The 13077-nt window shown below is 37.6% G+C and overlaps 1 protein-coding gene across 1 annotated transcript; it reads left to right on the top strand.

Moving 5' to 3' along the window:
* Positions 1-418: 418 nt before the first annotated feature.
* LOC113294163 (agamous-like MADS-box protein AGL80) lies at positions 419-1039 on the top strand. Its single transcript, XM_026542581.1, has one exon. It carries the CDS (start codon positions 419-421, stop codon positions 1037-1039), a length of 621 nt encoding a protein of 206 aa, XP_026398366.1.
* Positions 1040-13077: the final 12038 nt, after the last annotated feature.

Raw genomic sequence — 13077 nt, 5'->3', positions numbered from 1 at the left:
GTACACTGTACTATATGAATCTCCTTGCATGGAATAACCTTGTTATTATCTTTCTCTTAAATGTACTTTTCCAACTCTTTAATGCATAATGACTAGATTTTTCAGTATCTTTAGGACAAATTGCTTTAAATCAAGTCTAAAATTAGGAAAAAGTATTTAATGTTGGTAAACTCATTGAAAACGTCATTAGATGTCTACATTTAAAGCGAATTTACACCAAAGAACTATGAAGATCTGGCATTAGTACTCTCTTGGAATACATTATCTATCTATATATTCCCTTTCCCCTCTGCAGACATTCTATGTACAAATGTTTCTTCCATGTTCAATCTTTAATTTGCATCTCCATCTTCATCTCTTTCTGTTTTTGCTGTTTCTTCTGTATCCATTATATATATATATATATATATATAATCCAATGGAAAGGCGTGAGGGGAAGGTAAAACTTGCTTTTATCACTAATAAGGCTACTAGAAAGGAATCATTGAGGTCAAGAAGGAGAGGGATATTAAAAATGCTTGGCGACTTGTTTACCTTGACTGAGGTTACTGCTTGCGCGATTATAAATGGAGCCAATGATAAAAAACCAAAAGTGTGGCCATCAGATGAGGTCGTGCACGGTTGTTTGATGAATTTAGACAGCGTGCCAGAGAAAGACCGCATAAGAAATCAAATGGATCAGGAAACTTACCTGTTAGATAATATAAAGAAAATGAACCCAAAAGGGCAGAAATACAAGCGTGAGAATGATACCATGGAAATCGTTCAAATATACGGAAAGGCCATGATTGGTGAGTGCTATATAGATGATATCGATCGCAAGGATGTTTTTGATTTATATGCGTTCGCTGCAAAAGAAGGCGACTATGGTGGTTGGAATGGCGCTGAAGACTCTCAAGATGGTGATTCAGATGTTGGAGACTATTATCAAAATCAAGATGGTGGTGCTGATAATATTAATTCTTACATTAATCTTTTTGGTGGCGAAGATGTTGATAGTGAGATCTCTGGTGGTTCTGAGAATGGTATGGAAGACTAATATACCATCCTAGATGGTGGTGTAGGTGTGGAAGGTGGAGTGGAGGAATACTATCCAATCCTATATGGTGGTGGTGGTGAGGAAGGCGGAGTTGATGAGTACTATCCCATCCTAGATGGTGGTGGTGGTGCGGAACGTGGAGTTGACGAGTACTATCGATCCCATCCTAGATGGTGGTGGCGGCGTGGAAGGTGGAGTTGAGGAGTTTTATCCCACCCCCGATGGTGGTGCTGGTGTGGAAGGTGGAGTGGAGGAGTACTATCCCATCCTAGATGATGGTGCTAATGACTATAGTATTCCCCAATCAGATGCAAACGTAATGAATCGGGATGCACCTCTTGGTCTGACTGGTGGAAATGGTGTTATTATTGAGGAAGACGACATGATGCGATCAGATCAGATGATGGCATCCTTGGAAGAATTTCAAAGCCTATTATTTGTCTATTCCCCAATCAGATCCAAACGTAATGAATCGGGATGCACCTCTTGGGGAATATTATGATCCCTCAAACCGTGTCAATCCACCGGTTTACACCATACATGATTACCTTTCGTGAGTGTGTCCGTCCCTTAATGTGTGTCTGGCGTCTAAAGTTGTTCTTCAAACGGTCCAGTTTCAATAAAAAAAAAACTTATTTGTTTTTCATGTTGTGTGAGTTTTCTATTCCAGTCTGTTACATAAACATGGATCAAAGTAAATGGATTCAGATAGGAACTTACCTGCGGAAGATCTGAAATCCCCAGGATCGAATGATTGCTATTACGGGCCTTTTTTTTAGAATCCTTCTTTGTTCTTCAACTTCAGTGAGGCCTTCAATATACTCTACTACAGAATATACTGCTAGTTCACACCCTAGTCTCCTAGAGAAGTAATGGAAGAGATAGTTTCTATAAACCCTAAGTTTTGCGGCAGTATACCATGCATCCACTTAAGAAGAATAACATATACTCTATTTATATGTCGTTTAGGGAAGTGGAAGTAGTCGTCCGAGTACTTCTCAGTCAAAACTGATTGGAGAAACTGATTCTCCCACGTCTTCCACGTTCAAGTATTCAACCCAATATATGCGGGTATACAAGATGGATTTGGTCATGGGTCGAGATACCTAACCTGACCGACCAAATACTAACATCTCCCACTTGCACGCATATAATATAGTACTCTCTTTTTCACATACTCTTCATACTGGTATAGGGTGTGCCTCACGAGCATTACAAAAATGGTATGAGCACAATTATTAAGTTTTTATCAAACTAACCAAAGTACGTCACTTACTAACTTCTCGTTTTCACCTCAGATAATTTGACTACACCCGGTGCAATACTAGTAATCCCTCGAAGAAGCAGTATTGTACCCATACATATAAATTGTATTCATGATTTTCGACATACGATAAACGCTGGCCAGCAATGAATCACAATTCATGGTGTATCATCAAATTTTCTTCCAAAAAATCCATATCAATCCAATTCAACTTAATAACTTTCCTAGACATGTATCATATTACGGAAATATGCATCGTATTAGAAAACATGCTAAAGTAGCATCATTAAGTATCCTATTCATGACATAAACCCAAAAAGGGGTAAAAGAATTGGATATTAATCTAGTGGCTGACACAACAATGAAGCAGGGAATCATTCATTGCTCCCATATTCGACCGACTCAACACATACAGTATGCGTATGCTACGGTGTTCTCCCACTTAAGTGGGCATGTCTTGCATTAAAAATATACACCATACATATCTTAGTCTAGTCGCTAAAAAGTGCCTAACCTGAATTTCTAAACCCAGTCATAACACATAAAGACTATTTAGAAAATCACATCTTGCTTTATAACAAGCTTCATTAAGTGGTGGTCAAACTTAATGGTTGATCTCTTTGAGATTTTTTTTTAGACATACTAAGAGCAAGGGCTATGGAGTGAGTGTTCACATTCAATATGAATGAGTATCACTGGATTTGCTCAAATTAGGTGCTACTATGGAGTGAGAATGCTCACTCATTCATCAATAATCACTCATACACTCATTGGGGCGAAATAGTGTGCGAAGGTGGAGACTAAGCGGCTGATTGTCAGCCGTTTGGAAAAACAATTACATTGAGCGGCTAAACATATGCCTCTCAACCCTATTTTTAGAATTTTATTATTTTAAAACTCTTGGATGTGGGACCCACATCAGGTTTTATTATTAAAAAAAAACTACGGGAGGCATAAGTTCAGCTGTTTTGGAGATTTTTTTTCTCTCCAAGCGGATAAACATCAGCCGTTTAGTCTGTTAATTTTGAGTCCCACGGTCACAAAACACTCTTTCACTCAGTCATTCACTCAATTTGAAAGAGGATGAGTGTTAAAAACACTCATTCCATAGTCCTTTCTCTAAGGCGACTTATACAGTTCAGAAAAGAATCAAAAGATTGATATAAAAACAAGTAATTTTGAAATACAAATTCCAAAAAACTTATTTTCTCTTGTCTCATCTTGCTCGCTGTACTAAGCGCTAAGGTGAATCACCTGTGTGAGTAGGATGATTCTTGTCTGTAGATAAATTCAAATATATGTACATATGAATAGTATATTTGAATTCTATAAAATGTATTTAATATAGAAAACAATCAATACTCATTCATTCACTCAATAATAATAATAATGTCATCAAACAATAATCAAATGTTCTACATATCAGAGTCAATCCCATGTTCTCTACATGAGATTGGAAAACAACTCTCGGCTTTGGCTTGGTCAAAGGGTCAGCCAACATCTTGTTCGTGGAGATATGTCTAAGAACAACCTTTCTTTGTGCAACTGTATTACGTATGAAATGGAATATCCTACCAATATGTTTGGTTTTTCCATGATATTTGGGATCCTTCACATATGCAAGAGTTGATGTGCTATCACTATGAAGCACCACCGCATCCTTTGCATTTTTAGAGACACCAAGACTCTTAAGAAATCTCCTTAACCATACAACTTCTTGGACAGCTGCTGAAAGTGCAACATACTCTGCTTCCACATTGGAAAGAGAAACACACTTATGTTTATTACTATACCAAGTGATTTCACCACATCCTAGTTTAAACATATAACCTGAAGTAGATTTGTACCCATCTTTATCGTTGCCCCAATCGGCATCGCTAAAACCCTTAAGTCTAATATCATCACTACGTTAACAAAGGGGAAGATCAGCAGTACCTTTAAGATAACGAAATATCCTTTTGATTGCTTTCCAGTGATCCGGTCCAGGGTTACTTTGGTAACGACTTACCATACCCACTGCCAAACTTATGTCATGTCTAGTACACAACATAGAATACATTAGACTCCCAACTGCAGATGCATAAGGTACTTTGGACATATAATTCTTTTATTCTTCATTCTTTGGGCATTGATCTTTACTTAGGACCAAAGTTTTATCCATAGGAGTGTTAATGGGTTTGCAATTATGCATTCGAAAACGTTCAAGAATCTTATTTATGTAAGTCTCTTGTGACAAACTAAGAATCTTTCTTGAGCGATCTCGTGTGATCTTAACACCTAATACATAATTAGCTTCACCCATGTCCGTCATTTCAAAATTATAGGACAACCACTTCTTAGTGGAGACAATACCTTTAAGATCATTACCAGCTAATAGTATATCATCGACGTACAATGATACGATGAGAATACTTTCCTTGGATCGTTTAATGTACACACAATGGTCTTTCTCAATCATCTCATAACCAACAGAGGTGATAGACTGATGGAAACGCATATACCATTGTCTAGACGATTTCTTAAGGCCATAAATAGAACGTTTGAGACGACAAACTTTGCGCTCTTGTCCCTTTACCTTAAAACCGTTGGGTTGAGACATGTAAATCTCTTCGTCCAGTTCTCCATTGAGAAATGCAGTTTTAACATCCATTTGGTACAATTCTAAATCCAAATGTGCGACTATAGCAAGCATGAGACGAATTGAGGAAAACCTCACCACAGGGGAAAAAGTTTCCTCATAGTCAATACCCTCTTGTTGGGTATATCCCTTTGCTACTAGGCGAGCCTTGTATTTGTCAATTGAACCATATGCCTTGCGTTTAATTTTAAAGACCCATTTGTTTCCAATAGTATTTCGCCCAGGTGGAAGGTCAACATAATCCCAAACTGATTATAGATTTTTCGTGGTTGTAGCAGTGAAGGTTCAAACTCTCGAATTTGTGAAGGATAATTTTTTTTTAGACTTAATAAAAATAAATAAATAATTTTATATGCACAATATTAACAAAATATGGGAGAGAATTTTTACCGGGGATCAGGATTTCAACATTCACCAAAATTTATGTGATTCAATAACAATTCTTATCATGCAATTCTAGACAATATAACTCCAATCAAAGGAAATTGTGATTCTAATCATTGCCTAAATTATATTTTGAAAACATCTACTGTTAATCGCGAGCATGAAGTATCAAAATCAATTTACTAAGCATACTCCATCAAGAGAAAACACAATTGATTAATAAAAATCATTTACTCCATTTTTATTCGGTGCAATTAATCATAAAAGAGTTGCATAAATAAATTTAAATAAATACCACATAACTTTTGGAAGAATGGCTTCCTCCGTCACCCCTGGGATTGGGTTTAGCTACTCATGATGAAAAACCTCTCAAATTGATTCATTGATACTCAAAAGTTGTTTACAATCAAGAGAAAATGGAGAAAAACGGTTTACAACAGTGTTTGTGACACATATAGAACGTTCAAAAAGAACGATACAACAGAGGTGTTGTTGTTCCGAAGTCGAGGAAAGGAATTGAGTATTGTCGCAATTAAGCGACACTAATCAACGACTGTCCCTGAGGGTATTATATTCTTTGTGTTCTTCCTTGCACCAGCAGCAAGTTTTTCTCCTGCGTGACTTTCTTTCGATTCTTCTCGGCTCCTAAACTCTCCCAAAGACTCTCCCAACTTGCTATCCTCTTTATCCTTGTATTTATAGTGTTTTAGAACAAAAATATACGACCATAACACCGTATAATCTCCCATTAATCCCGTCATTGCTCGCTCCCCATATTTAACAATACTTTCCATTTTTGGCTTCTACACACGTAAACTTTGATCCTGCACGCTCTAGTTAACCTTCCCCACGCCTCCGAAGTCATCGAACTCCTCCAAAACACTCCATGCATGGCAAACACACAATAAAACTCGTGTTACATGACACGTTGCTCTGTTTTGAGATCGTGACTCAAACCAGGATTTCCAGCCAATTCCGATCGAATCTGATGCCCACAATGTGTTCCCTATCCCATATCACAACTTCCCACCAAATTTCAGCGATTGAATCGCACTAAAACACCTTCATTTTCTCGATCACAAATCTGCCAGTTTTGAATATATTTTTCCCGCCAAAAAGCTGTTTTTGAATTTAAAGAGAAGATGGATGCCCCTTAACCAGAGCTTGGGTGCGAATAGCAATTGGGTGGAAATAGTAATTTTTGGGTTCCTCCGGGACATTTCTGGGACGTTTCCGGTGCATTTCTGGGGCGCTTCCGGCATACTTTCGGGGTACTTCCGGTTCACTGTTTACAGAGGTCCAAATGCCACATATTCTTTCGCCGCAAAACCTTATTTTTCCAAAAACACCTACAAATAAATAAAATACCATCATAAGTACAAAAATGGGTACTAACAATATATACAATTGGGCTATATTAGGCACATAAATGCGATCTATCAAATACCCCCAAGCTTATTATTTGCTAGTCCCGAGCAAATTCAATAGAAAATAAAATCCTAACTCACTGTCGCAGGCATCGTCGATTGCATTTAGCGTATGCAACAAGCCTTTAAACCCCTAGGTGGCCCTAGTGGCTGAGTTATAGTCTCGGGAGGGCTTACAAGATATATACCCACAAAACCTTAATACTCCAGACCCTAGATATATATCTACAACGAACCTTGGAAGGCACTAAAGAATCTCCTTGGTTGGCATACTTATTGACTACAAGAGGAAGTACCCTGATGCGAAATTCCAATTGATGTACACGAGTTTGCACTCAAGCATACTAAAATTCATATATAAGTGACAGAGCTCTACTCAGATAGTTGCACTATGGACATCATATTCGGAGTCAAACTAATCACATTGAAAAATTAAGAAATGGATATAGAAAAACATAGATGGTTTTGATGTTGACCAAATGATCAATGTTTCACATATCTGTCTGAAGGCCACTGCTAACATGAACCTATCCTAATGGACTGAGATACCGGTCTGACTAATATCAACACTGCTGGTATATACAAGGGAACCAGCAGTCAATAACTTAAATCTAGATCAACAACCTGGAAAATACAAGGGAACCAGCAGTTGACTACACAGAACAATAACCATTTTTTTTTAACTTAACGGCATGAATAGATCTTTTTGATCCAAGCGCATGCTTCTTGTCAGCAGATTACACGATAGTTCCCACGGGTCCTGCATTCCACGCTTGCTTAGGCGACGGAAACAGGGAGAACACACGCATATTGCTATCCAAGTGTTAATACTTATTCCGATTGGTCTAACAGGTCCGGTCTTAACTTTTTTTTTTTTTTTAATATATAGTAACTCAATCACTCTAATTCACCCTAGCAGTGGTAACAACTTGAACCGTGTGCCCCACCTAATCACTTAGAGAAACATAGTTTAAAATGAAAAAAATAAAAATAGAAGTGAAAAGGACTCAACGAAATATGGTGAAACTATCATGTTATTTCTAACACTTGAGCTATGTGCTTTTATGAATAGACTCTTTAGATGTTTCCATCTATTCAGATTGGTTCCTCAACTCCTACAACCAAAATGCTTCCATCCACTTAGATTGGTTAGTGCCATCCTAAATACGCATAAATTTCTAGGCTCTGGAGTTTATTTATTGCAACTAAAAAGTTTCTCCCATACCCCCAAACTTAAATCTAACATTGTCCTCAATGTTCTAAAGATGAAACTAAAAGCATGAACAAGGAGGAACTGTTACCATTTGAAGCGGAAGAGTTAAGGAAAGATATTACCATGTTGCATGAGCATGAGATACCTCCCAAGAAGTGCTAAGTTTAACGTCTTCAGCCAGACTTAGGAAAGGATTAGTCAACTCGAACCTTAAAATAACAGTCGAAATAACTGTGGGTCTTCAAAACTAAATAGAGCTGACCAAAGGAAACTTCAATGAACCAAGAAAGTGAACAAGACTAGCATGCCCTTACTTAGTTTCCTGATTAAGAAATTTATATCTAATTGTGGTTCAGGTTCAGGTTCTATGAAAGGGTCTAAATAGAAAATTTTCATTGGCTGCGTTTCTTCATAGGTGGGATCCGAATCATTAGGTCCTAGAGTCTGGAAAAACTCAAATATGATCTTAGAAGCGCACAATAATAACCTAAATAACTGAGGATCCTCTAAGTCAATAAGATTTGACTTACATAATTGACCAAAATGAGAGTAGTGGTCATTCTTAAGCAAATGTGTCGATTCTAATTTCCTAAAGCATTTAGGTTTAGTCTCACAACTTAATATTCGACACATTTGGAATATAAACGTTCCCACAGTTGGAAGAAAACTATTTGGTGGGAAAACAAAGTCAATCTGGGGATCATAGCCTGGGCAAACCACATCAACCAGAGGATGGGTTTCTAACGACTGAACTCCTTCATGGACATCATTAGGCTCGGGAAAACGAGTATGAAGGTAATCTTGTAAAATGGTCGAGGCACAGATATCAAGTCCTAAGTGTGGGGACTTTCTGAGAGTTAAAGGTAAGGCACTAGGGAAGTGATAATCACCCCCAAACTTAGAGTTTTCAGTGTATCTAGATATACCTCTAATTATTTCTTGAATTTCCGTATCTTCAGAGTCCTTAAAATATTCAAGAGATTCTTCTAAGTTATTATCAGGTAGTGCATCTTTACTTATCTCTATGGGTCTATCTTCTTCTTCCAAGACTATTGTTTCTAAGTCGCTAGACTCTAAAACAGTATTTTCTAAATGAACCCGTTCCTCTAAACCACTATCGGCTTCGTAATCAAAAGGAAAAACTACATCGTCTAAAACGGTGGTATCCCTAATCAAATCCTCGTCCTTTTGAATAGGTGAATAATCATAAAAATTATTTGGATTTGAACTAGAAATAATATAATCATTATAAAGCTCAATTGGATTAATAGATTCCTGATCACTATACCTACATATTTCAGATTCTTCATTACTACTATCCTCATCATCATAATAGTACAAAGATGATTGAACCTTATCTAAATAAGTAGTGTCTTTTATTCTAACCTCGTCCTCTAGATTGGGCAAATATTCACTATTGATATCAAGGGTAGAATTGGAAACACTATTTTGGAAATTTAGATTATTTTGAGCAGCATTAGCTAACTGTTCATTTTCTTCCTCTAAACGTGCTTGAATTTCACTGAGCGTAACACTTATACGTTCACAAGTCTCATTGAATATCTTAGACCGTTGTGTACTCTCTTCTCTTGAACTAACTGCACGTTCATACTCCCTTCGAATTTGTTGGTAGGTTTCTTCTAGAGATTGAACAGGTTTAGAAATGTCATAATCAGGACTAGTTTTTAAGTAATTTTCCAAAAACGCATGACTAGTATTATAATATTCCTGATTTTCTTGCTCGTAAGACCAATTCGTGTGTGGATAGTAATTGGGATCACTATGGTATGAACCATAACCTTGAAAAGGTTGGCGTTTCCAACTACTATTCCCACCATGGTCATAAATTTGATGATGTCCATATTCAAATTCAGGTCGATACTCATTGTATTGGCTTCTATCATACCAGTTCGACATTCTTAATTGCAAGGGAATTCTACACAACCACAAACAAGGCTGACTCGACCAAATCAAACCTATAAAATCTAGCAAACAACAAGCATGATGGCTCCACTTAGATTGTATCTAGACTTGTTTCTATCTCACGAAGGGGAATTCGTTACAATTTAAGCAAACCCCTCTGGAATCAATCCGAGTCAAAGTAAGTTGAATTGAGGCGAGGGAAGCTCAGTGGAGCTTTGATACCAAAGGCCTCACCGCTATCACAAGGCGGCACAGTCACGCATTCAACCATCATGAACTTCGAGGTGTGCTTAAGAAAGTAACCAATATCCTTCGAAATTTTTTCCTGATAAGCGCGATACCCTATCGGTCTCGTTCTAGTCAAGTTTTAAGCTTGGGTTCGCGTTAGGTTTCGTTTTCCTAAGGCGGGCAAGAAGGGAGCGGTGATGAAATCCGAACTCTTATCTTGTATTGGCCAGGCCTTGCCCTTTACTAGGAAAATAAAGACAGTCCGGTTCGCCCTCAAACAATTAGCACCTTAAGGAGTACATTAACTCGCTTGCAGGGGATTCACGAGTGTTTTGATTGGACTTACCTCCCGTACCAGACGAGGGATGAACCGTTGTCGTCGACTCGGGCCACGACTCCTATGCCGTGTGCGAACCCGAGGGGCCAAGGTGATATTGTAGTCACCGTCCTTCCCTGCACACAGTTTGTATTTATTTTTTTTTTAATTTATAACCCTTCCGTAGGGTTTTAAAAATAATGTCCAATGTTCAATGTCCGAAAAGAAAAATAATGTCCAAAAATAAAAGATTACAAAAATAAAAACTTTAATTACAGTTTATAAAAAAAAATTAATAAAAAAATATATCTAAAAAATAATAATAAAAAAAAAGTCCTTCGTCTTCTTTCCGTTCTTTTTGCTTTAAGCTTTGCTCCTAGTCTTTATGAAATCGCCAAAAATCTTTGAAAACTTCTTCTTCTTCTTTTTCTTTTCGATCCAAGCCTCAAAACCTGTATAACATAGACAAATACCCAAAGAACGTAAAAAAGAACAAAGAAAAATAAATCTAAAAAAAAAATTCTACCTAAACACAATTCCGCGTCGGCGGCGCCAAAATGATGATAGATTTTTCGTGGTTGTAGTAGTGAAGGTTCAAACTCTCGGATTTGTGAAGGATAATTTTTTTTAGAATTAATAAAAATAAATTAATAATTTTATATGCACAATATTAACAAAATATGGGAGAGAATTTTTACCGGGGATCAGGATTCCACCATTCACCAAAATTTATGTGATTCAATAACAATTCTTATCATGCAATTCTAGACAATACAACTCCAATCAAAGGAAATTGTGATTCTAATCATTGCCTAAATTAGATTTTCAAAACATCCATTGTTAATCGCGAGCATGAAGTATCAAAAGCAATTTACTAAGCATACTCCATCAAGAGAAAACACTAAATAAATTTTACCACATAACTTTTGGAAGAATGGCTTCCTCCGTCACCCCTGGGATTGGGTTTAGCTACTCATGATGAAAAACCTCTCAAATTGATTCATTGATACTCAAAAGTTGTTTACAATCAAGAGACAATGGAGAAAAACGGTTTACAACAGTGTTTGCGACACATATAAAGCGTTCAAAAAGAACGATACAACAGAGGTGTTGTTGTTCCGAAGTCGGGGAAAGGAATTGAGTATTGTCGCAATTAAGCGACACTAATCAACGATTGTCCCTGAGGGTATTATATTCTTCGTGTTCTTCCTTGCACCAGCAGCAAGCTTTTCTCCTACGTGACTTTCTTTCGATTCTTCTCGGCTCTTAAACTCTCCCAAAGACTCTCCCAACTTGCTAGCCTCTTTATCCTTGTATTTATAGTGTTTTAGAACAAAAATATCCGACCATAACACCGTATAATCTCCCATTAATCCCGTCATTGCTCGCTCCCCATATTTAACAATAATTTCCATTTTTGGCTTCTACACACGTAAACTTTGATCCTGCACGCTCTAGTTAACCTTCCCCACGCCTCCGAAGTCATCGATTTCCTCCAAATCATTCCATGCATGGCAAACACACAATCAAACTCGTGTTACAGGACACGTTGCTCTGTTTTGAGATCATGACTCAAACCAGGATTTCCAGCCAATTCCGATCGAATCCGATGCCCACAATGTGTTCCCTATCCCATATCACAACTTCCCACCAAATTTCAACGATTGAATCGCACTAAAACACCTTCATTTTCTCGATCACAAATCTGCCAGTTTTGAATATATTTTCCCGCCAAAAAGCTGTTTTTGAATTTAAAGAGAAGATGGATGCCCCTTAACCAGAGCTTGGGTGCGAATAGCAATTGGGTGGAAATAGTAATTTTTGGGTTCCTCCGGGACATTTCTGGGACGTTTCCGGTGCATTTCTGGGACGCTTCCGGCATACTTTCGGGGTACTTCCGGTTCACTGTTTACAGAGGTCCAAATGCCACATATTCAGTCACTTTCGCCGCAAAACCTTATTTTTCCAAAAACACCTACAAATAAATAAAATACCATCATAAGTACAAAAATGGGTACTAACAATATATACAATTGGGATATATTAGACACATAAATGCGTCTATCACAAACATCATTGTTTTTCATTGATTTTATTTCATTCTTCATGCCAACAATCCATTTGCCGCTAGCAGGTGATGAAACCGCTTCTTCGTAAGAAGTGGGTTCATCGTCAATACTCGCAGCACACATTGATATTCCCCCTTGAATCTCAAAACGACGACGGGGTACCTTTTGACGCTTACTTATGCGTGTCTCAAGGTCTTAGGGATCTAGTGTGATACTCCCACTAGGATGAAGATCACTCCCACTATCTTCAGCGGGTATAGGTTGAGAAACTAATTCCCTACCTTCGCTAGAAGATGGCAAGATGTCAACATTCTCTTCTATTTGAAAGAGTTCCAAGTCCTTGTTAATGTCACTGATGCGAGGAAAATCATCTTCAATGAAAACAATGTCTCTGGACTCTACTTCAGTCATTCCTCCACTTGGATGTTCACCATACATCACCTAACCTTTTGAGCAATCAGAATATCTTATATAGACAAGAATTCTTTCTCTAGGTCATAGTTTCCCGTACACATGGTAAGTGTTTTGAACAAAACCAGCTGAACCCCATGGGCGCAAATTCCCTAAATTGGGTTT

This window comes from Papaver somniferum, chromosome 7 (genome assembly GCF_003573695.1).
Source record: "Papaver somniferum cultivar HN1 chromosome 7, ASM357369v1, whole genome shotgun sequence".
NCBI lineage: Eukaryota > Viridiplantae > Streptophyta > Magnoliopsida > Ranunculales > Papaveraceae > Papaver > Papaver somniferum.
The sequence above is the reverse complement of the archived record's forward strand: the minus strand, read 5'-3'. Positions and strand labels throughout refer to the sequence as shown.